At 38.0% G+C, this 23619-nt stretch overlaps 1 protein-coding gene across 3 annotated transcripts in view; it reads left to right on the plus strand.

Moving 5' to 3' along the window:
* The first annotated feature begins 2140 nt into the window (after window positions 1-2140).
* Window positions 2141-23619, plus strand: part of LOC106057035 (uncharacterized) — a 69078-nt gene continuing 47599 nt past the window's right edge. The window contains exons 1-3 of one of the 3 annotated variants that reach the window (XM_056024055.1): window positions 2141-2224; window positions 12836-13220; window positions 15027-16690. In XM_056024055.1, coding sequence (XP_055880030.1) covers window positions 15195-16690 — 1496 coding nt within the window. In that variant the 5' untranslated portion in view covers window positions 2141-2224; window positions 12836-13220; window positions 15027-15194. Of the gene's footprint in view, window positions 2225-12262; window positions 12381-12835; window positions 13221-15026; window positions 16691-23619 lie in introns of those variants that run through there. The other 2 variants (XM_013214062.2, XM_013214063.2) reach the window with 2 other exon arrangements.

Here is a 23619-nt window from a genome sequence, read left to right on the forward strand (position 1 = left end):
GAAGCCCAGGGGGATTTTCAAATTTGGAGCCCCCTTCAGTTTGAATGCCAAGCACTTTACCAATCAGTCCCCTAACAATTAGAAAAAGAAAGTAAAAGTTTTCTTTTTTCTGAGAACATGCTGCGTACTAACTTAAAATACAACCGAAATGACTTTATAAGCAGAGTCTCATTTTTAAATAATAGATAGTAGAACTAAATATGGTTGGTGTAAGACTTACCTACACCTCTATAGTATTGTAGGTCTACCTACCGGATGTCCTAGTTTTACAAATAATGCGAAGAACTCGCGCGCACAAGACATACCTTCCATCTAGCTTTCCATCTCTTCATTTCCACGACCCTCATTAGTATTTATAGTTTAGCACATTCTTATAGCAAAAATTATTTGTACTTGAAATCTTGAATATATATTTTTTTTAGTTTTACAAATCTAAAGCAATCGTAGACAAAGACGAACACATAGACAGCTAAAACCTCCTCCCGTGTTTCTTTGAAGTTTGTGCCTCACGTGACGTCCACCTGAAACTTTTTTCTCACCTCATCCTGGGTTGGGGTGGAAGGGGGGGGGGGTATATAGATAACATTACATTCAAAGAAATGAAATGACAAGAGGGGAAGCAACGCACATTTTGACGACCTAAATCTTTATGATTGCGTTATCAAGTATGACTTTTTTTTTTTGATGCGATCATTATTCTCAATAGGCGACTCTGTTAAGTTACCCACAGTAGTCTGCTGTTAAGTTACCCACAGTAGTCTGCTGTTAAGTTACCCACAGTAGTCTGCTGTTAAGTTACCCACAGTAGTCTGCTGTTAAGTTACCCACAGTAGTCTGCTGTTAAGTTACCCACAGTAGTCTGCTGTTAAGTTACCCACAGTAGTCTGCTCTTTGTCTGCGTATCAGTTTTGTAAGTTTAGTTTGACATTTTTTTAAGCTCAACAATTATTAAGAGAAAAAAAAAGTGATATGTCAAGTTGTCAACTGTCAAAACCTGAGAAGGATATAAGTAAATTTAAAAAAAGTAAGAAAATATAAAGAGAAAAATTAGAGATTATTTTGAAAGATATTAACACATAATACATAATGTCATTGACGTCATGTTGAAAGATGACTATTACCAACTCAATACTAACAAATACCTCAATAACTCGAAAAGAAAAAAACATCTACAGGGTTAAAGGAGGGCTTTTAAAATGATGTGTATTTTGAAATACATAGCTTGTTAATGTTCCCATACAGTGCGCACCGAATATGCCAGAGACTTCTTTTATTTTTCAGTACCCACGTCCTCGATATGTACATACGTAAAGGTTATCTGGTCTCATGTATAAATATTTTAATGTTCGTTTATTGTATTCAATAAGGACAAGAAATGACACACGGGTGCCTATGAATTTTGCAAAGCATTTAGCATGTGAGTAGCGAGACTGTTTGACACAGCAGTCTGTAACCTGGGGTTATCTCATATCTGCTGCCTGTATTAACATAAACTTTCAGGACGTCTGGTGTTTTTGGCGAGTTTCGCTCCAATTCTCCCCAATTCTCCCCAATTCTAGTCTTTAATAGGCAGGGACGTACACTTTCTGCATCCTCCCAACTTAGGAGCCACAAGACAATGTCGGTATTGAATATTTAAAAAAAAATACTTCTCTAAACTGACATGTTGTTTTTTTTTACAAAGTTTATATCAGCTCATTTTCTGTCTGGTAAAAACTTTGTACACGCTATTTCACTCACACCCATTCTAGGGTCAAGTTGAAACTTTGCACAAATATTTTTTGGCATAGACAAGACATGAATCAATAAACAAAATTAACAATTAATTAATCAATTAACTACTGGTAAAATTAATTATATTGTTTGATACCGACAAGTGAAATCCATCCTAAGGCTAGCCCTGGTAGATGTTTGCTTGTTGGTGTGTAACGTGTTACAGTAGCTTCTCTCTTTAGGTCTTTCTCCTCTTTATTTCTATCCTCCTTCTTTCTCTCTCCTCTCTTCAATTTCTCTTACGTCCCACCGGGTGACGCCTAACTAACCGACGCCAATGCCTCAACCACTTTGGATTCAAGTAACCGCCTACTTGAGATTTAAGTAAGCGCTCACTGCATTATCTCCACTACACACAGGAGACTATCTATACATCTACATCGGAACACAGTGCGGTCAGTTGGATTAGTCTTGCTGTGGTCACTATTTGTATCCTCCATAAAACCATAAGGTCAGCTATTTTCACGTTATTCAGAATTTGCTGCCAAAATTGTAGACATTTCTTTCTATATCATTTTTTTTTCGTACGCAATTTCAATCAGCTAAAGAAGTGGTGAGTCGTGCTAAACTAACACTCAACTTCAATATCGATGGTCTTGAGATCTAATACGTGTTCAACGAACCATGCATTTTAATGGTTCACCTAACCTTTATTAATGTTCCACTGTAATTTTTGAACGAACGTAGATGCTATTTCATCTATTTGTATTTCTAGATTTAGATCTAGGTATAAAGTACAAAGGAAGACATCGTTTGTCCAATCTTCCTAAAGCTTTGATACAAATATTTCTAAGACCGTTTCGGAGGTCGTGGGATATTTTAAAACTTTTAACTGTAACCCGGGTGGTCCTAAATTAACTCTATCTCTCCGTAATTATTATCCATGATCCGACGGAATTATTCATTTGTTCATTTGTAGTTCAGTTCTTCGTCATGATTAAACTTCAATAACTTTGTAATACAAAAATATTTTAGTTGGCATTGAATGAAATGGGAATCCATGCTCTTTTGATAGAACACAAATTAATGTTTATAAAAGTAAAAATAATTTAATGTGGTCAAATCAACGAAGGTATTGTCAATGACGAGAGAAAGAGTTAAAATAGAGATTTTACTCCAGATGTTGTTGTTTTTTTTAAGCTTCTAGACTAAACACGCCCCGGGCTGTGTCGTGTATTTCTGCTAGTTGAACATCATTTATTTATTTCCAATTGTTGGCTTGTTGTGTGAAATGAACAACTGTACACAAATATATCATTGGGGCAAAGTTGTGTTTACTAATTATGAGTATTATTTATTAATGGGTCATTCTTTGGACCCGCCAGAGTGGAGTTTCGTAGAAGGGACATTATTGCTTTCGAACTATTAACATCGATGATGTTTTCACCTGCCCAGTCCATCGACTTTGTCTTATTTAGACCTCGAGTTGGCCCAGCGATTGCTTGGCAAAGGTTTTGTTAAATGAAAAGCAACAAAATGGCCTCGAGCTAAAACTGGGCCCTCGATATGATAATCGGGCTTTTTGTTTTGGTAAAAGTAACTAAAAAGTCTTTACATGTCCCACATCATGCCTGAAGAGAAGAACTATCTCACTTGCCTATAAACTGGAAGATGGCTGTGAAATCCGATCTACAGTGTGACTCTACTCAAGGCACGGCTAGGTTGGACCTAATACAGTATTGTCTGTAGCTTTAGTCTTTTTTTTTGTTAATGATCTCCATTTCCTTGATTTTCTGTCGGCCATTCTTTCTGTTGCGTAACTTGAAACTCATTGCCAAGTGCCAAGGTGAGCGATCATCTTCTTTAGTCACTCATGTGTGTCCACTCTAGACCAGTCAGTATTTAGAACGATTTATTTATAAATAACAATTGGTCTCGGTCGACTTCGCATCGCTAAGTAATACAATTTGTTGGTATCCTGTCTACCATGACATACATGTTTTGCCACCACAGTTTTCTCGTCAAAGATGGTCCATACCAACCAATTGGTCGCCTTTACTATCGGCTTATTCATATTTAAAAAAAAAAAAACAACCTAAGTGCTACTGTTAGTTAATTCAATTTTTTTAAAATTAAATTTTAAATTCAAATGTAGAAAAGCATGCATGTAAACTACGGTCTAGATTACTAGATATATAGGCAATTATGTCGCTACAACAAGAGGCTATATTTAGTTCTAAAAAAGCTTTGTCGCGGGAGCAGCCTGTTATAAATAGCACTTGAACTCGTGGTTTGACCAGATCAGGGGCTCTAACTCTCAAGTATCACTCACACTTGTCTTTCCTTTGTTGGGTAAACAAGATTCATAGGAACAATTGCCCAGATAATAATAGACATTCTGCCCACGTGTCACGGTCAATAAAAACAGGACCGGCGTAGACAGGGAGAAAAAGTGTGAGGGGGGGGGGGAACATTTCTTAACAAATCTGACAGATTCAATAATCATACTGGTCTGTCATGTCATACCAAAGAACGACAACTTCGCCACTACTTGTCATTAGTTACCTTTCCCTGGACGAGACATCATTTGTATTGTGAAACAACAAAATTCTTGTAAAGTGGCAAACCAGCGGACATGGGCCTAAACACGAGGTGAGATTTCTGAGGCAGGGGCGTAACTAGGGATTTGGGGGCCCGGGGGGATTGACCTCTTTGGGGGCCCCTTGCATTTTGACATTCGACATATGACATGAGATAAGGTACGCAAAAATATATAAGCCCCAAATCAAATTGGTTCAGTATATCAGTAAACTTAACAAAAAGTAATCATCAAGACTCTTTTAATGAATAATACCGTTGTTTATTAGTTAAATAATGCACAAGTGACAAATCTAAATTGATATCGCTTCACGTCGTGCATTCTGTGCAGCAAAGACATCTATAACATCAACTACATCGTTACTTTCTAGTATTTGTGACTTCACTGATATTAAAACCATGATAAGCCTTTCTTGCGTCATTGTGCTCCTGAGATACTTTTTGATGAGTTTGAGCTTTGAGAATGATCTCTCACATGACGTAATGTCCAGCACTTCTGTCGCAACACGTTTGAATTGCAGTTGTATTGACAGTCCTACATTAGAACTCAACTTCCCATCAAGTCTTTTCTTTCATATGGTTGTTTTGATTACAGGGAATCCATAGTATTCACTACCTTCTTTTGCTTTTTCGATGGATTGGGTTTTTGTCAGTTTCTCATCTTTTTGCAGAAAGCATGAAAGGGTACTAATTTCTTTAGAAGATTCCCGTATATGCAGTCCAGACTTTTGTAGTTTCTTCCGAACTATATTAATAGGGCACAGGAGCTTTGACCAGAATTCCAGATAGGCAAAAAATTCTTAATTTTTCACTGCATGAAGAAGATTCTGTGCTAATATTATATGGTATTACGTCATTGTTGGTTGTTTATGTTTTGTGCGAAAGCAAAAGGATTCAGAGCATACAAAAGTGGGAAAGATCCATATCTCGTTATGCTCGAGTATAGAAATACTCCGATAAGTGGACTGCCGTATTCACCATCACAACTGCTGACGAGTAGAAGACTCAGGGAATCATTCCAACTGATCCCAAACTATTGAAACCATCGGTAGCTGAAAATCCAGAGACATTACTCAACGAACGATAGATGAAAAGCAAAGTGAAATACGACGCAAAAGCAAGACAACCTAAAGATTATTCTGTCGGAGAGTTCGTCTAGGTCAAACATGGCAGAAAGCAGTTGTCATAAAAAAAAATTCAGCACCCAGATCTTACATCCTAAAGACAAACAATGGAAAAACATACAACGCTTTTTCAATAAGAGTTTCGATGAAGACATCTCTGGGTACTATGATACCGATGAAGACAATGAACTGCAAACTGTTGGAACAAACGAAACAGACAGTTATAGACCAACGTCTAGAGAACTTGTTGTGCCAGTCAAGACAACAAGAAGTGGACGAATTGTTAAAGTTCCTAGTAGACAGGGCCGGCCTTAGGCCACTGCAGCCTATGCGGTCGCAGTGGGCCCCGCGCTTTCATAGGACCCGCGCTAATTCTAAGTGTACATTATTAAATTAAACCATTATAACGTATATAAAATAACAGGGTTTTCGCGAACTCCTGATTTTTCAGGGCCTCCAGGAAATCTCATGAAAAGGCAAAATATACGATAAAGTCCTGAACTTTTTTTGAATTTATTCAAATCTCCTGAAGAATAGACGAAATTGACATTTAGGGGTGCCAATAAATAAAAAGTGGCATTGCGAGCTTTCATTTGATAAAAATTTATTGCAAAGACGAAAGTAGGCCTATTTTCTAATTCAAAAAAAATAATTTTGACATTATGCTTATCCCTACCCAGACTAAGCCCCGCGCGATCCGTTTCGCATAGGGCCCCGCAAATGCTAGGGCCGGTCCTGCTAGTCGATATCACTATTAAGAACTTTAAAAGGAAGGGTGTGATAATAACTTCAAAAGGAAGGTTGTGCTAATATTATATGATACTACGTCATTGTTTGTTGTTTATGTTTTGTGCGAAAGTAAAAGGATTAGATCATTAGATGTAAATAAAAAGAGAAAGAGAGTTTCCATTGGATTGAGGAAAGATGAATAAAGGGGTAATAACTCGAGTGTGAAGTTTAATTCTGAAATTATAGACGCCAAACCCGAATAATGGACAATTTTAGCATTGTTAAGAATAACTTTTAGATCTGTTATACTCGATTCTGTAAATTTTGCTTCAAGGTTAATTAGTGTAGCCATATAATACTCGCCATTTTGATCTATTATTAGTAAAGGTAACAAGATACCTGGAATTCGCTGTATATCATGCAGTTTTATTCGTGGCAACAAAGTTTAAAATGTAAAACCAACTTTTTAAAAAACTTTGATCTCTGCGGCAAAAATATTTTTAAATTGTCAACAAAGTCAACGTACTGATAGACCTAGATCTAGGTTTAGTCTTTGTGATAAATTTAATCCATAAATGTTGATAAAAAAAAAGAAACCCGTTGACACTATTTGTCAATCAAATATATTAATTTATGTATTTACAAATAAATTTCGGACACCCATTTGGGGGCCCTCCCTAGGTGGGGGCCCGGGGGGATTTAAAAATTCTCCCCCCCATCCCCCCCTTAGTTACGCCATTGTTCTGAGGCCTGCTGCCCTTTACTTGTCCCTAACGCCAATTTACTTTACACCCAACCCCATTCTTTTCTTTAACTCTATTATATATATAATGAATTATACACGTTTTTTTCCTACTAGGTAATTTTATTGGCGTCAAGTGGGCTCTTTGTACAATGTCGTGATGTGTTATTGTCAGATGTCGTTTGATGATTAAAAGTTGAGATTTTTGCGACATGTTTGTACAAGCTTCTACGGACATTGAAACCAAGAACCAGCGTGAGCTTACTCAGCTTAGGTATTCTTAACGCGGATCTTACAATGTGACCTTAGCCATAGGAAGTATAACACTGGCTGCCTGGTCATGTAGAATGTGTCCTGGGTTCCAAGCCTGCCCGCCGCCACCCCCTTACAGCAGGTTTAGGCTAGGATTAGGATCTAATAAATCTGTAAATCCGAAACTTTAAAACTTTAATTTATTAATAAATCTCCAAACACGTTGTTAAATAACTGTCATAAAAAATCTTATTATTTAACAATGTTTTGTCCTTGAAAATATCACATTTCATTTGTTCCTAGAGTTTATTAAAGGAAGTGTGTATAAGGATGACTAATAATAAAAATAAACTATAACATATGGAGCCTTGAACTCAAGATGGGAGAGAAGCGAAGGTTACAAAGTCTAGACTAAAGTTACATCACACATGTTACAGGACAACAGTAACTGTATGTTTCATTGGATACTCTTACAAACCTGCAAAGCAATTGCGTAACATTGGGCTGTTCATAGCCAGACTCCAGAAAATGAGACATTCACGAGTAAAAAACAAGCGAGTAAACATCCTGATGTGGACATCCTCTTTGTTAAGTACTTCATTTGTAGAAACAAAAAGATAAAGTTATAAACATAAATACAACCAATTGGAAACCAATGTCTGAGACAGTCCTAACCAAGGATTCAAATGTTCCGAGTATTAGAAATGATCAAATCATTACCTAAAATGTTCAAACCAATGCTTTACAAATGTTCAAACCGATGCCTCAAAAAATTCAAAAGAATACCTAAAAATAAAAAAAATGAATATGAAAGAATAATCAACGCAATTTTCTAAAATGTTTAAACGAATTCGCAGAAATGTTCAAACGAATTCACAGAAATGTTCAAACGAATTCACAGAAATGTTCAAACGAATTCGCAGAAATGTTCAAATGAATTCACAGAAATGTTCAGAAAAGTTTTAAGAAATGTAAACGAAAGGTCTCAGATGCTCAGACGAAAGGTTACAATGTCTCAGATGCTCAGACGAAAGGTTACAATGTCTCAGATGTTCAGACTAAAGGTTACAATGTCTCAGATGCTCAGACGAAAGGTTACAATGTCTCAGATATTCAGACGAAAGGTTACAATGTCTCAGATGTTCAGACTAAAGGTTACAATGTCTCAGGTGTTCAGACGAAAGGTTACAATGTCTCAGATGCTCAGACGAAAGGTTACAATGTCTCAGATATTCAGACGAAAGGTTACAATGTCCCAGATGCTCAGACGAAAGGTTACAATGTCTCAGATATTCAGACGAAAGGTTACAATGTCTCAGGTGTTCAGACGAAAGGTTACAATGTCTCAGATGCTCAGACCAAAGGTTACAATGTCTCAGATATTCAGACGAAAGGTTACAATGTCTCAGGTGTTCAGACGAAAGGTTACAATATCTCAGGTGTTCAGATGAAAGGTTACAATGTCTCAGGTGTTCAGACGAAAGATTACAATGTCTCAGGTGTTCAGACGAAAGGTTACAATGTCTCAGGTGTTCAGACGAAAGGTTACAATGACTCAGATGTTCAGACGAAAGGTTACAATGTCTCAGGTGTTCAGACGAAAGGTTACAATGTCTCAGATGCTCAGACGAAGATTACAGTGTCTCAGATGTTCAGACGAAAGGTTACAATGTCTCAGATGCTCAGACGAAAGGTTACAATGTCTCAGGTGTTCAGACGAAAGGTTACAATGTCTCAGGTGTTCAGACGAAAGGTTCCAATGTCTCAGGTGTTCAGACGAAAGGTTACAATGTCTCAGATGCTCAGGCGAAAGGTTACAATGTCTCAGATGCTCAGACGAAAGGTTACAATGTCTCAGATTCTCAGACGAAAGGTTACAATGTCTCAGATGTTCAGACGAAAGGTTACAATGACTCAGATGTTCAGACGAAAGGTTACAATGTCTCAGATGTTCACACTAAAGGTTACAATGTCTCAGATGTTCAGACGAAAGGTTACAATGTCTCAGGTGTTCAGACGAAAGGTTACAATGTCTCAGATGTTCAGACGAAAGGTTACAATGTCTCAGGTGTTCAGACGAAAGGTTCCAATGTCTCAGATGTTCAGACGAAAGGTTACAATGACTCAGATGTTCAGACGAAAGGTTACAATGTCTCAGATGTTCAGACGAAAGGTTACAATGACTCAGATGTTCAGACGAAAGGTTACAATGTCTCAGATGCTCAGACGAAAGGTTACAATGTCTCAGATGTTCAGACGAAAGGTTACAATGACTCAGATGTTCAGACGAAAGGTTACAATGTCTCAGATGTTCACACTAAAGGTTACAATGTCTCAGATTCTCAGACGAAAGGTTACAATGACTCAGATGTTCAGACGAAAGGTTACAATGTCTCAGGTGTTCAGACGAAAGGTTCCAATGTCTCAGATGTTCAGACGAAAGGTTACAATGACTCAGATGTTCAGACGAAAGGTTACAATGTCTCAGATGTTCAGACGAAAGGTTACAATGACTCAGATGTTCAGACGAAAGGTTACAATGTCTCAGATGCTCAGACGAAAGGTTACAATGTCTCAGATGTTCAGACGAAAGGTTACAATGACTCAGATGTTCAGACGAAAGGTTACAATGTCTCAGATGTTCACACTAAAGGTTACAATGTCTCAGATTCTCAGACGAAAGGTTACAATGACTCAGATGTTCAGACGAAAGGTTACAATGACTCAGATGTTCAGACGAAAGGTTACAATGACTCAGATGTTCAGACGAAAGGTTACGATGTCTCAGGTGTTCAGACGAAAGGTTACAATGTCTCAGATATTCAGACGAAAGGTTACAATGTATCAGATGCTCAGACGAAAGGTTACAATGTCTCAGGTGTTCACACTTTTTGCCTAGAATGCTCTCAAATGAAATGTCCAAATAAATGCCTTAATATTTCTGGACTATCGCCTAGATCGGTTTTGTTTGATACTTTGATTTGGACGTAAACGAGTATTTCAAATGGACATTTCGACTTTGAAATATGCCACTGAGATTTAGAATCTAGAATTTCCTGAAAATAAACTACGAATACTTAAGACAAAAAATAATTAGTGCCGTATATATGATCTAATATTTAAGTGTGTGTGTGATGAACACTGCTATGAATCTCGTCTTGATGTGAAACAAACGTCTGCATCAAATGTACTCTTAAATAACCAAGGCTAAGTGTTGTTGTTTGTTTTAAGACTAGTTTGTTTTTTTTAAATCATATGTTAACGTCTGTTATGTTATTTTAGCGCTAGTACCTACATTTTGTTGTAGTACTTTAAAGCTTCTGTCTAGGAGTGTTTCTATGGTTAGTGATTTGAATTGTGGTATTGCTCTAGTCCAGGGGTGGGCAAATTACGGCCCACGGGCCACATGCGGCCCGCCGAAGTGTTTTATGCGGCCCGCCGACGCCTAAAGAAATCATGTGTTTCCGCACATTACACATATAAAAATGCAAATATATTTAAAATAAATAATTGTAAATATCCATAGATCTAGAAATAATTGAAACTTTTGATTCTTATCAAACTTTGACTAAGAAAAACATGCTTTTTAATAAAATAAAGCATTGAATATCAATATCAAATATATTGTTGGAATTGATTTCTCAATTGGTGAGTGCCTTGCTTGTACTACTGTTTTATTATTTTAGAGAAGAAATAGCGAAACTTGCCATCAATGTTATTGTTGAAGTACAATATGTTTTTTATAAATTGAATAATTTTACTGTTGTCGCTGTTTTTTTGCTTTTTTTAATTTTATTTGAGGCCAAATAATTCACTTTGCCAAGGGCCTGTAATTATCTGCCGGCCTTGACTGGCAGTTCCGAAAGTACTTTAAGATTTGGAACAAAACATTCCGATGTTCGCTTACACAGTAGTATCCGCTGGCCTAGTAGAATATGGAATCTCAAGGAAGAAATAGTTAGCTTCATTGAAGGACATTGATTGTGACTTTGTTACTAATATTTCTAATGAAGAGTTGAAGACAGACTTCATGTTTTTTTTTTGTTTGTTTTTCATTGGAGACATTGCTGTATTCCCACACTTAAGAAAACTTTGATGCGAACATTATTCGGAACCTAATTCATCTGTGAACACGCTTTATTTCGTTTGTTTGAAAATTATAAGGTGTTAGAACAACAGGTCAATGCTAACTGTAATTTGACAGCAGTCGCAAGGACAAAACAACTAGTAAGATAGTGCTACAGTTACAGAACATTATACACGGATGTAAACAGTTAAATGCTTCACATTAAGTACAATTGTACAGTTGTGGTGAAATGTTGTGATGTAAAAAGACAATTTCAAAATGTAAAAAATTATTCGTAAAATTAGTTCAAGAAATTGCTAACTGTTGTTGTAATTCCTCAATAGGGAGTAAAAAAAAAATTATGCGGCCCGCCAGTCCCCAAAGTTTTTTTAATGTGGCCCTCGGTAGAAAAAGGTTGCCCAACCCTGCTCTAATCAGATGTGAATATTCATTGGTTAAAATCTTCACGGCTCTTTGATTGCACTTGGTATAGTTTCTTTACGTACTCTTGAGCTAAGGGGACACAAATCCGAGGACACATAGCCCCAATAGTGGTGAACTATAGATCTAGTAGTTTAGCTTCTACTAGATTGACTTCTACCCAATCGTCCATTGAGACTGTTACGGCGTAAGTTTCGTTTTCATGAATTCTCACATCGATTCACATTTTGTGAACATTCACAATATTTAGCCCTCTATTGTCTTTCCTTTGTGTGTGTGTATGTATATTTGGGTATGTGTGTATGTATGTTTGGGTCTGTGTGTATGTATGTTTGGGTATGTGTGTATGTATGTTTGGGTATGTGTGTATGTGCGGGTTCTATCCTCCTCACTTTCATATCCTATCGCCACCCCACCCCGCCCTAAACACGCTTACTACACCTTTCTCTCTGTCTCTCTTCTCTCTACCACTGCCTCACCCACCTTTCCCCGACCTCCCATATCCGCAAGAAGGAAACGGAAACCCCCCCCCCCCTCTCTTCAAGTGAAGGCTGACTTGCGTATCCTCTCTAAAACCACGGCTCACGCGCCTTGCACGCGACCTCAGGTGGTGAGCTTTATCAAACGGGCCGGCAGAGCCAGGCAGACGTGAAGTAGTAGCCCCTTGTTTTTTGTCCAAATTTCTCACTTCTCTGTAACATGAGGGATCTCCGAGGTTAATTGTTGGAACCGACCAAAAAAATATTTTGTTTCGTTGACAAAAACTTTTCGAGCTTTTGATACATTTTTTTTAACCATAGTTTTCGGTCATATTTTTCTCGCTTTTTTTTTTAAGTGATGTTTTCGGGAAAAAAAAACACACTTTTTATAAGTATTTTTTAAACACAAAAACTCTTAACATTGAAATAAAAAAAAAATAAAACAATTTAAAAAGTAATTTTTAAAAAGGTGAAAAAAATAAAATAAAATAAAAAATAAAAAATTTCGAACATTTAAAAAATAAACTTGTTGACTTTTTGTTTAACATTCATATTGTTCATCATAATTGGCAGGGTGAACAATATTTGTTTCACGCAACATATACTTATATGTTTAAATAACATATTTTCTTTAACTTTGAAGAGTGAAGGTGAAACAATGTTTATAAGTTTGTCTCTTTCTTATTCTTAGGAAATGTGACGTCTTTAGCAGAAGTGAAGACTAGCGCTAGGACTAAAGGATATCTCTTTGTACATATTAGTGGTTGGCATCGCGCGCCCCCTGGTGTTGGTGTTTGCTTAAAACGTTGACGGTTTTTACACTCGCTTTCCAAAAGGCCAAGGAGTTCGTTACATTGTATTCTGGAGTTCGTAACATTGTATTCTTCGCTTCTCGTTTATTTTTGGCGGGAAGCTGGAGGAGAGAAAAAGAAAATCGAGGAGTAAACAAATAAATATGTGTGTCTGCGGATCAGGAAAGTGCCAGACTATGTGAATGTAGCCATGATGTCGTCTGCTACTTACTTAGTGCGGATTATTCAATTAGCTCCCTTCTAAGTGCTTTAGGAGAAGCGACGGTGAGTTACCTTCCCCATTTTTTTTATTTGGTGAAGTATTTAATAGAAGGATCGGGTCGCGTTATGCTTTCGTAAACCTGTTTTATTTAGTTAGTTGTGTTCATTTATCGTGTGTGTTTAATGTTTTGATTTTTAATGTGGACTTATTTGAATACAGTTATAACCTTTTACCTGTTTTGAGAAATTGTATATCTACTTACTTTAATCTGCAAGTATTCTAGTCATTTTCTACATGGTACTAGAAGAGGGTACTTACAGTTCAATGCAGAACGTCATAGGTTTTACATTATTCTTATTAGGCGGATCCTGAGAAGGCGAGGTGGCTGAGTAGCTAAGCGCTTGGCTTACGAACCTGGGGTCCTTATGAAGACTGGGCTCTATAGGGTCCCTTGAGTCCACCCAACTCTAATGGGTATTCCACTTTAGTTGGGGAAAGTAAAGGCGGTTGGTCCTTGTGCTGGCCACCTGACACCCCGCCCGTTAATCGTCGGCCAAAGAAACAGATGGCCTTAATATCAAGAGCCCTATAATAAAAATGAAACACGCAAATCATTTAGATTGGATCGTACCAATTCATTAAAGGTCGCTTGTAATTTAATGGGGATTTTTTAGTCTACAAATTAACAATTTGTTCCTAGCAGATTAAATATAAAATTTACGAAATAAATAGTTACAAAAATAAGCTAGGTAAGTCAGGCGACATTAAAAAGGAAAAAAAAATACTTACTAGTACGGGGTTTAAAAAATAACACATTGCTAATTAGAACTTAATGTATTCTATAAACTTTAGCGTCCTGTGTACGTCCAAAGATTTTATCCAAACATATGCTTATATAAAAGAAGACATGGCTGTCGAGTTGAAATGTTGAAATGTTGATATGTTGAACTGTTGATGTGTTTACGAATGGAACAAAATGAACAAAAGTCAAACTTGTGGGCATGTTCAATTCCTAGTTCATATGCTGCTCGCTGTTTGACTATAGGAAAACAAAGAAAAAACAATTTGAAATAAAATTTCAAACGAGATTCTTATTTGATCTATTATTGTAGATTAGTAAATACACCTTCATTACTGTAATTATCGACATAGAGAGACCAAAACAAAAACTTCTTTTCAAAAAGTATATGCACCAGCTTTTTACAATATGTGATACGTGTGATTCCCAAAAAAATACCTAACCATTGGCTGAATAGGAGGATAGTGGAAACAAATATTTGTCCTGGCTCACACGTAAACCTGTTTATAGAAGTGTCTAGAAAATTGAGACCAATACAAAACAAGACCTTTGATATTGTTTGTACTCTACCTAGTCTTCCCTGCTCTGGTCCAATCACAAGTGTGGAAGTGGGTATCTGGGATGTTTCCATATTCTGTACTATACACCGGGAGTCGAACTCCGGTTTCCTTTGGTGATTTAGATCAATCAGTCAAACATCCCCTTTAACTCTTTCTCTCCGTAACTATTTCCTACGTTCCAATGAAATTATTCATTTAGCTCATTAGTGTTTCGCTATCCTGTTACGATTAAACTTTTTGTATGTAATCAGGAATTGTTATTTTAGATATATAATTGTAGGAAAATGCATGCACTTTTTATATAACAATGATTAAGGTTTATAAAATCAACAAATAATTTAATTTAATATCGTCAAATCAGCGTTGGTGGTCGTTAGTTAGGAGAGAAAGAGTTAAAAAAGTAAGGTACTATGAAAATGTATATGCAGACCTACGTTACATATAAATATGTCGTGCGACTTATAAAAAACAAAGCAAAACGAAAACTTTTTTGTTGCTGCTATTTTCAGGTCCCAGAGTGTGGAGCTGGCAGCGTCCCTTTGTTACTAGCTCACCGCTGAGTTGACGCGGGAATCGACAAAGTCAATGGTGCGACAGTCGCCTGTAAAGTGAGTGACACTTGGCGAGCTCCGTCGCAAGTAAAGGGAGGAGGGGGTGAGTGGTCCCAGTATCTTTTGATGCCCAAGCCTTTACACTTCTACAGTGTGACCCATCGGAGCACAGCTCAAAATGATCCCAAGGTTACAATGGGAGGACCGCTAGCTTCTCTCAGGGCCGCCCCCTCCTTCGCCCGTATGATTCTTCTGATTGTCGTAGCGTGCGGGTTCTGCTTGACCGGCTGCCTTGGCCAGTCTCCTTCGTTCCTTATTGGTAGCCAGGCAGTGGACTTGAAAGGTCATTCGGGAACTATGACGCATTCAGTCGACCCAGACCAGGTGTCAGGAGGGCAGCATCCTCCCTCCCCAGGAGGGAATCTTAAGAGGCTCCAAAGCAGCACTGCTGAAAACCAAATCAGCATCGAACAGATTCTGAGCTTCATGAGGTTATTAAATGAGAACCTTAGGTCTGATACCCACGGAGCCAGACAAAGTAGAGGTTCAGATAACAAGCTCACAAATTCAGAATCCGAGATTCATACTTATAACGACATGAAACAGCATTATTCGCCTGACTTGCCCGAGTTTCAGCTTTTCGCCAGCATTGACCTACTTATGTCTGAACTTGATGGTAGAGACCAGAAGGCGTCCACACTGGAGGCGCTCATGAAAAAACTCGGGGAGTCATCCAAAGGAAACGACATGTTAAGATCTTTGTTCAGTGATCAAAACACTGAAAGATCCTTTCAACATTCGGACAAACCTTATTTTTCATCAGTTGAGAAGCAAGAAGCATCTAATCAAAATATCGACACAGAATCAATGTCTAAAGATTCAGATATCGATACCAACGACCAATATTTACCGAACAGAGATCGATTACGAACAGACAACTCCTTTGTCGTCAATTCTGAAATCGATGACTCGGCAACAGATGATATGAGAGTTAGCGATACATCAACAGGTCTCGGAAACTTTCGTCAGACCCCGCTTGAGGATGCGTCATTTTCAAAAGAGGATTACGATAGCTCTAGAAGTGGACATTTTAATTCGTTGCTTCATAGAAAAATGCTGAATTTAGAACATAGGCTGCAAAAGCTGAAGGCAGAAGGAGTAAATAATTTAAGAACCATTGCGTCTTACAGAGATGCTCTGTCGGACAGTCTCCAACGAGCTGACAACGAGGAAGAGGAAGTGTCCAGCTATAAGGACGCCGAGATCGGCGCCCTGGACTATGACGCTCTTGAAAATGAGGACAATTTCACGGAGAGCGCCCCGGAAGACATGTCTTCGCACCGCCGAATAGCTCCCACGTCCATGATGGAAGCGTCCGATTCCGGCGCTCTCTCCTCGGACCCCGAATTCTGGAAAACTTTGTCCACCTACATGGACGCACCCTACCTCACAAGGATCAGGCGTAACGCGGAAGAGTACAAGCGTGAGTTCAGACAACGGATGAGGGCGCGGCTCTCGATAACATACGGCCACGTGATGCCCTGTGAATACAAGGACCGTTTCTATTGTATGAATAGCGGGACCTGTGTGTTTGTCGGGGCTCTCAAGATCAAAACCTGCAGGTAAAGCCTTGTTCTTCTTGTTCTTCTTGTTCTTCTTGTTCTAGGCATGATCTTAGGCAAACCATTTTCCCACCCCGATATCTGCTTGTTCACATTTTCAGAAGTATTGCACAAAAATGTCCAAATGAATCCTAGACTTGCATTCTTATCAATAGGGTTCTAAATAGCACAATAATACAAAAAATATAATAATATGTATAACATAATCTATAATGTGAAACTCCTCTTGTCAATACACAAAATATAAGGTGTCCATGAATCTGACATATATATATATATATATATACAATAAAGCTTGTCTTCGAGTTCAAAGATTAACGAAGAGTGCAGACTAAATGTATACTCTTCTTAAACAAAACACACTCTGCAGATCGCCGATTTGGGCTGCTCCTAACATTTTCTTTTTTTTTTTGCACCTTGCCAATCAGCTCTAAGAGATATTTGTGGTTTTAATGTGTGTCCTGGCTTAAGACCAATGGCCATAGAAGGCCTGAACACTGACCTTCAATGTCGCAAACTGTGGGCACTTTAGACCAATACCTCTTTGCCACGTCACAGGTCTGTACAACGTGGCAACAAGCTATTGGTCTCATCTGCCCACAAGTTGCGACGTGGCAGATCAGTGTTGTGGTCTTCTATGACGATTGGTCTCGTCTGGCTAAAGAGACTTAGAAGGGGGGGGGCTTTGGCTTCGTGGAGCTATGCGTGCATGTCGTTATTTTATGTGGCTCCCAATCATAAGTTTTATTGGATGGAGTCGTAATGTTTTTATAATTCTGAGTTGATATGTAAAAAGATAAGCCCATCTCGCAGCCCATCTTGCAGCCCTGATAAGAAAGAGAGAGAGAGTGAGAGAACGAGCAAAAGAGAGAGTGAAAGAGAATGTGGGGAGGGGGGAGATAGAAATAGAGTGAGAATACAGAGAGAGAGAGAGAGAGAGAGAGAGAGAGAAAGAGGAAGAGCCGAAGATTTTCGTCACTGGTGTGGGTCAGACACAGCACATGCTTGATGGTGTCTCACCTTCTCCAAACGTTCATGGCTCCACAAATGTCAGGTGCCAATTAAACTTGAATAACTTAATTAAATCCTAAAACTTCCAAAACTCAAACATTTAAGTCTTCACTATGACTCGAACTGAAGACATTTTGTTTCTGAAGACAAACAAGACAGAAAAAAATATGCTCTTTTTAAACAGAGACATACTTACTTGTTTACTTGTATTTATAAAGCTTTTCTATATTTTATTTTCTGACAATACGTTAAACACAACTAGTAGCATGGGACTTAACCCCGAGACCATTCATTATAGAAGGACTCAAAACTGGTTTGCAACGTCACAACCTGTGGGCAGTTTAGACCAATCGCTCGTTACCACGTCGTACAGCTTAACCAAAACACTAACTAGCACTCTGAATTGTCCATGGTATTTGGCCTAGTTTATTTTACGAAATGGAAAGAATTCCGTTTGATCAATCTTCAGAAACAACATATGAAGCTACTACGAGCTGTAAAGAATGTTAAGACAGTGATTAGATATTTGTGTGTGCTATAGAAACATCATAATTGAAGGGGTTACAGTAAGAAGAATTTTATTTGTTGGGAGGGGGAAGTGTAGGGACTTTGAAGTACGTTTGCATATAGTCTCGATTAAATTAGCACTTTGTTTTGAAGTAAATTAGCACTTTGTCTCGAGTAAGTAAGCACTTTGTCTTAAGTAAAATAGTAAATTAGCTGTCTCAAGTAAATTAGCACTTTATATTGCTGTTAACACTTTATTTCGCAGTAAGTTAGTACTTTGTTTCGCAGTAGGCTATCACTGTGGTTAGCAATAAGTTAGTATTTAGTTTCGCAGTAATATTTGTACATTTTCTCAAAGAAAGTATGCCTCTAAAACATGTCTTGAGAAAAGCAGCAGGGCATTGAACTATTTCTACTAGATTTAAACCTTGGTTGGTGATGGCATCAAAGTTGGCAACAAGATGTTCCAAACGCACACACTTTCGTTGCGAATATGCCTCTTGATGCACGTGTGTGGGCTGTGTATGTATCAGCCGAACCAATCTACAACCTAAGAAAATATGTTAATACAATGGCAGTGATTATGTACGTAGTCACGTGATTCTGACTAATTTAAACGTCGAGGCAAGGGAGTGAATCAGTTGCTAGACAAGGAAATAAGAAGTTGGGGGTAACTAGTGTCTGGATTGGGGGGGGGGGGGTGATAGTGTTTTGATAAAACGTTTTAAACAGTATTGGTTCTCTCCCCTTTCTAAAGTCATCTACTCTTTGTTTCTATTCTAATTATTAAGATCCAGTTGACATTGTAAAGACTCCTAAAAAGCGATTACTGTCGGTAAAAGAAAACAAAAAAGAAGAGAAGATGCGGTAGAGACAAACGTATGTACTACTATGATGAGCACTTAAATACACACACACACAAAGTAAGAATATGAACGAGTAAAGACGGGGAAGGGTTTTGAAATGGACAAGATCAACAATGTCAAGGACGCTGTATTGCCAGCTGCCAACTAACAAATAAAAAGACTTTCTGCCACAAGTAGTAGAGCTTAGAACATGTATGCAGTGAGGAAATCTGAAATAATAACAATAACAATAATAATAAATAACTATAAAAAAAAATTTACATGCTTTTTTTTTAAATACAAAGCTTATCCAGCTTATCCAGCTTATCCAGCTTATCCCTACTTTCGTATTCTGTATACCGGATACACCACAAAGCTAGCGATTTATGGAATTGTGAGGCTCTTTACGATCATAGGTTGTTGTTAAATCCAGCTGCTTAAAGCATTCATCCAAAATAGCGGACATGTTTTGTTGTTGTTGTTTGTATATAAAAGAAACAATTGCTAATGGTCGACATGAGAAAGGAAAAATGAAAGTGCTTGGCCACTAAGTCGATGAACTCGAGAGGGCTTGGCTAAACCCTGAAAATATCCACAATTAGCTGTATTCTTTGTATTAGCTCAAGCCTTCCCCCCCCCCCCACTTAATGTGAAGGAGAGCCTAGACATTGGCCATCAGCAGTATCAAATATTGCCACGACGAGCTCTGGCTAGTACTATGTATACATCATTAGATATGATGCTGTGGGTAATCTCAACCAGGTGCGTTCAGAAATACCTTTGAGTAGTCCGTTAATTTGTACATATGCAAGTTGGAAAGCATACTGTGCCATAAAGTATTAATAGTGGGCTGGGCTACGTAATTATTGAGAACCGCTGGGATAGATTAAAGACATGGCAACGATAATGCATGTTCTTCCTAAATATAAACACATGTGTACACACAAACACATGGTAACACAAACACGGTACTATATATACACACACCCCGGTAAAACACAGTGATAATTACGGAACACGCAGATCTAGATAGTTCCCACATGCATAAAAATAGAGACCATACAATTTCAGTTCTTGTGTCCCCCAACCAGTCCAGATCAGTAGGCTTTTTTAGACTCATCTCTCTCTCTCTCACACACACACACACACACTCACGCTCATCACGTGCGTGTTTGGTTAAATAAATATTTCCAAAGACAAAAAAGAAGCTAGTTTCCTTGTTAGAAGAGCGTCGCGCTCCCCACCGGTTTGCGAAACACTTGTACTAACTGTATATCTTGATATAAAACCTCGACCACTTCCACTCTAGCTTATCGTGTCTGCGGCATTCTGTTTTATCCTTATAATAGAATGCGTTTTTTTTAAAGAAACTATATGTATTATCTACTATCAGTATCTTATTTACACTTCAAAGGAATATTTTACTGTTGTCGTTTAAGCATATCAAATAGTGGAGAAGTGATTACACGAAGATTTTTTGTATAGAAGTTGCATGCCATGATTTTTTTTTAAATGTTATTTTTGGTTACCGTGCTAATATTTTTTTGTCTAGAATAAAAAGATTTGAAACTCAATCTTGTAGCTACTGCACACACACATACACACACACAACTGGAACGACAAAAGTTCAAATGCGTGAAATGAACCCGACTAGACCTGGAGGGTGCTATCTTTAGAGTAGACATTCACTAATTCACTAATTCACACTTTCTTTTTTTTTTGGCTCAGGCGCCGAAACGTTCTAGCTCAAGAAAGTTGCTGTTTACACGTCATCCAAATGTTTCGTTTGTGTTTGTTTGTTTGTATCGTAGGACGAAGATATAAAATGGGAAATCCCTTCCCCCCCCCCTTTTTTATATGTTATTTTTAAACGCGTGAACAGGTGAACTAGTTGATTTGGTGCTTGAACTATAAGACTTATCAGAGGCGGGGTTGTCTCTCTTTTCATTGGGGGTCACGGAGACATACAGCCTTTTTTTTTAAATATTATTTATAATCAATGACATATTTCTGGAAATAAAAAAAATATTTTGGTCATTTAAAAAGAAACATTTACTTTTTCCTAATAGGTCTGGGACACCCCAATGTCAGCCCAACCCTCGGTGGGCTGCACCAATGGCAATAGCGTACAACGTTATAAGGACTGGATGACGGACATTTTGAGAGAGAGATCGGTGGTTCACTTTGCCAGAGAGAATGTGTTCGTATTTTGTTTTTTTTGTGTGTTTAACTATGAGAAAATACGAGATACAGAAAGAAAGAAAATCCAATGAAGAAAAGCAGAGAGACAGAGAGAGAGACAGAGAGAGAGAGAAGGAGACAGAGAAATGAGAGTGAGACAGGCAGAAAGATGAAGAGAGAGAGAGAGAGAGAGAAAGAGAATTAAAGAGACTTTTGACTCTGAAGACAGACAGATTCAAAGAGCAATTATCAGAATTTTCCCATTTAGCACTGAATATAACAATAAATAACATGGAACGATCTCTGGATTGAAACATTCTATATGCCACCCCTTAGCGCCGCTTCTGTTGTGAAATGCAACACTACAATTGACATTGTCGAAGTGTATGTTACCTTTCAGATTTAGCTGCGAAGTGTATGTTACCTTTCAGATTTAGCTGCGAAGTGTATGTTACCTTTCAGGTTTAGCTGCGAAGTGTATGTTACCTTTCAGGTTTAGCTGTGGACTCGATTGTACCACTCCTCAATAATAACTGTTGTTGGCTGTAGGTATAATTTAAGAGGAAGTAGACCTACACTATCGAAATACACTGGATTCATACCATTTTTTACTTTTATTTGTTCTTGTTTACGTTTAAAGAAAATAACAAAAGAACCGTGTCTAGAAATAGATATGAAGGGAGACAAATGGCTTAATCTCGACATTATCGCTCGATAGATGGAGCGCTCATGGACAGGGAAGATAATCCGTGTGTCATTTTAACTAAAATCTTTTTTCATCTTTTTACGTTGTCAACTGCTTCATTAAAAAGTTTCAATGGTTAAAATAAGCGCCTAGAGGGTAGGTCTAGCTCTAAATCTCCGAGGGTTCCTCCCTCTCCCGACCCTCAAACAAGTATTACCATATATGCGACACGGTAGGCAACTCAGTGTTAGAGTTGTGTCCCTTGGCGATTGGTATGAATTGGCCGTATCCCCTGCTGTCTTTTCCTAAATGGTACTAAACAATGAACTTGTATCTTTCATTCCTAAACTCTTTTTTTTTTTTAAACAAAGTATCAACTCACTCTGGGTGACATCTTGTACACGTTAGTTCTCCCTCTTTCCATTCTCGGATCAAATTGAAACTTTGAACAATTATTTATTGCCGATGACAGCCTACGCACTATCCACACAGACATACAGACACTTTACAGTCTAACCCTAAAATGTATTGCAAAGACTTATGACATACGAGTTCATGCATAGTTCTACATTCTTCATTTGCAGTATATTTAGTACATCTTTGACGGATATTGAGTCATTCTCTTTGAAAAGATTGTTTATTCGTTATACTTGTTATAATGTTGACATATCGTTATTTCATTGCTTTGACCAGATTTCAAAAGTTGAAAGCCAAATTTGCTTGTTGTCTAGTGTCCCTGTGTTACTGAAAGAATGAATACCTATAGCTCGCTACTCTTTGTGTGAGAAACAGAACAAACGAAGACACACATCACATGGGAACCTATTATTTCTTTTATGAGGGCCATGTTTTTGTAGGTATCCTGACCTAGAAATCTAACCCTTGTTCTGTACGTGATCATTGGCTGACACGTGACATTGTTATCCGAGTTAAGAACACTGCTTGACGGATGGATCGAGTTTATTTTTGCCTTTTAATTTTTGGGATATTCGAATGACGCCTCAGAGAACCCGTAACTGCGGGCAACCAAGGCTCTCCATTCTTACCGATCAGAGGCAACCCAATAGATTGTCTTGCCTATTATATCCCGTTCTCAAACCAAAGTTTCTGTTGTCCACCTCCTCAGCAAGATTCCTCTACGCCACTCTTAAGTTTTGAAGGATGATTGTGGTCAAGGAAACGTGCTCTGGAGTCTACAGTGTATTAGCACTTCAGAGTACCAAAGAGTCATCTTTAAAAATATTGATAAATCAATTTCTTCTCCTTCCCTAAAAACCCAATGTCGAAAGCACAAAGAGACTCATAAAGAAGACTTCACCGTGGTCCAAAGAGGTCTGGTTGTCACTTTATTAGTAAATGCACATTTATTCTACAAATGTCTATAAGTCAATTGCTGCCAATTGCGCCGAATGCTTCGAGAAGATCTAAGTCTAAGTAAGCCCTTATTGTCACATAGTGTCTTTCAAATACGATAAATAGAAATCAGTTACCGATTGCCGTAAGGCTTATGAGGCGGATGATAATTAAATATTTATTAACTCTAAAATTGAAGTCTTTTGGGTTTATCTGTGACAATATTCAGCGTATTGTTTAGCTCCCCCGAGGTTGCCTTCTTCTGTTCTTAGCCTTTACTCTATGGTATCTCTACAGAGTACAGAGAGCTTTATCTACTCCACAGAGAGACCGAACACATCATGGGG

This window comes from Biomphalaria glabrata, chromosome 3 (assembly GCF_947242115.1).
Source record: "Biomphalaria glabrata chromosome 3, xgBioGlab47.1, whole genome shotgun sequence".
NCBI classification, from domain to species: Eukaryota; Metazoa; Mollusca; class Gastropoda; family Planorbidae; genus Biomphalaria; species Biomphalaria glabrata.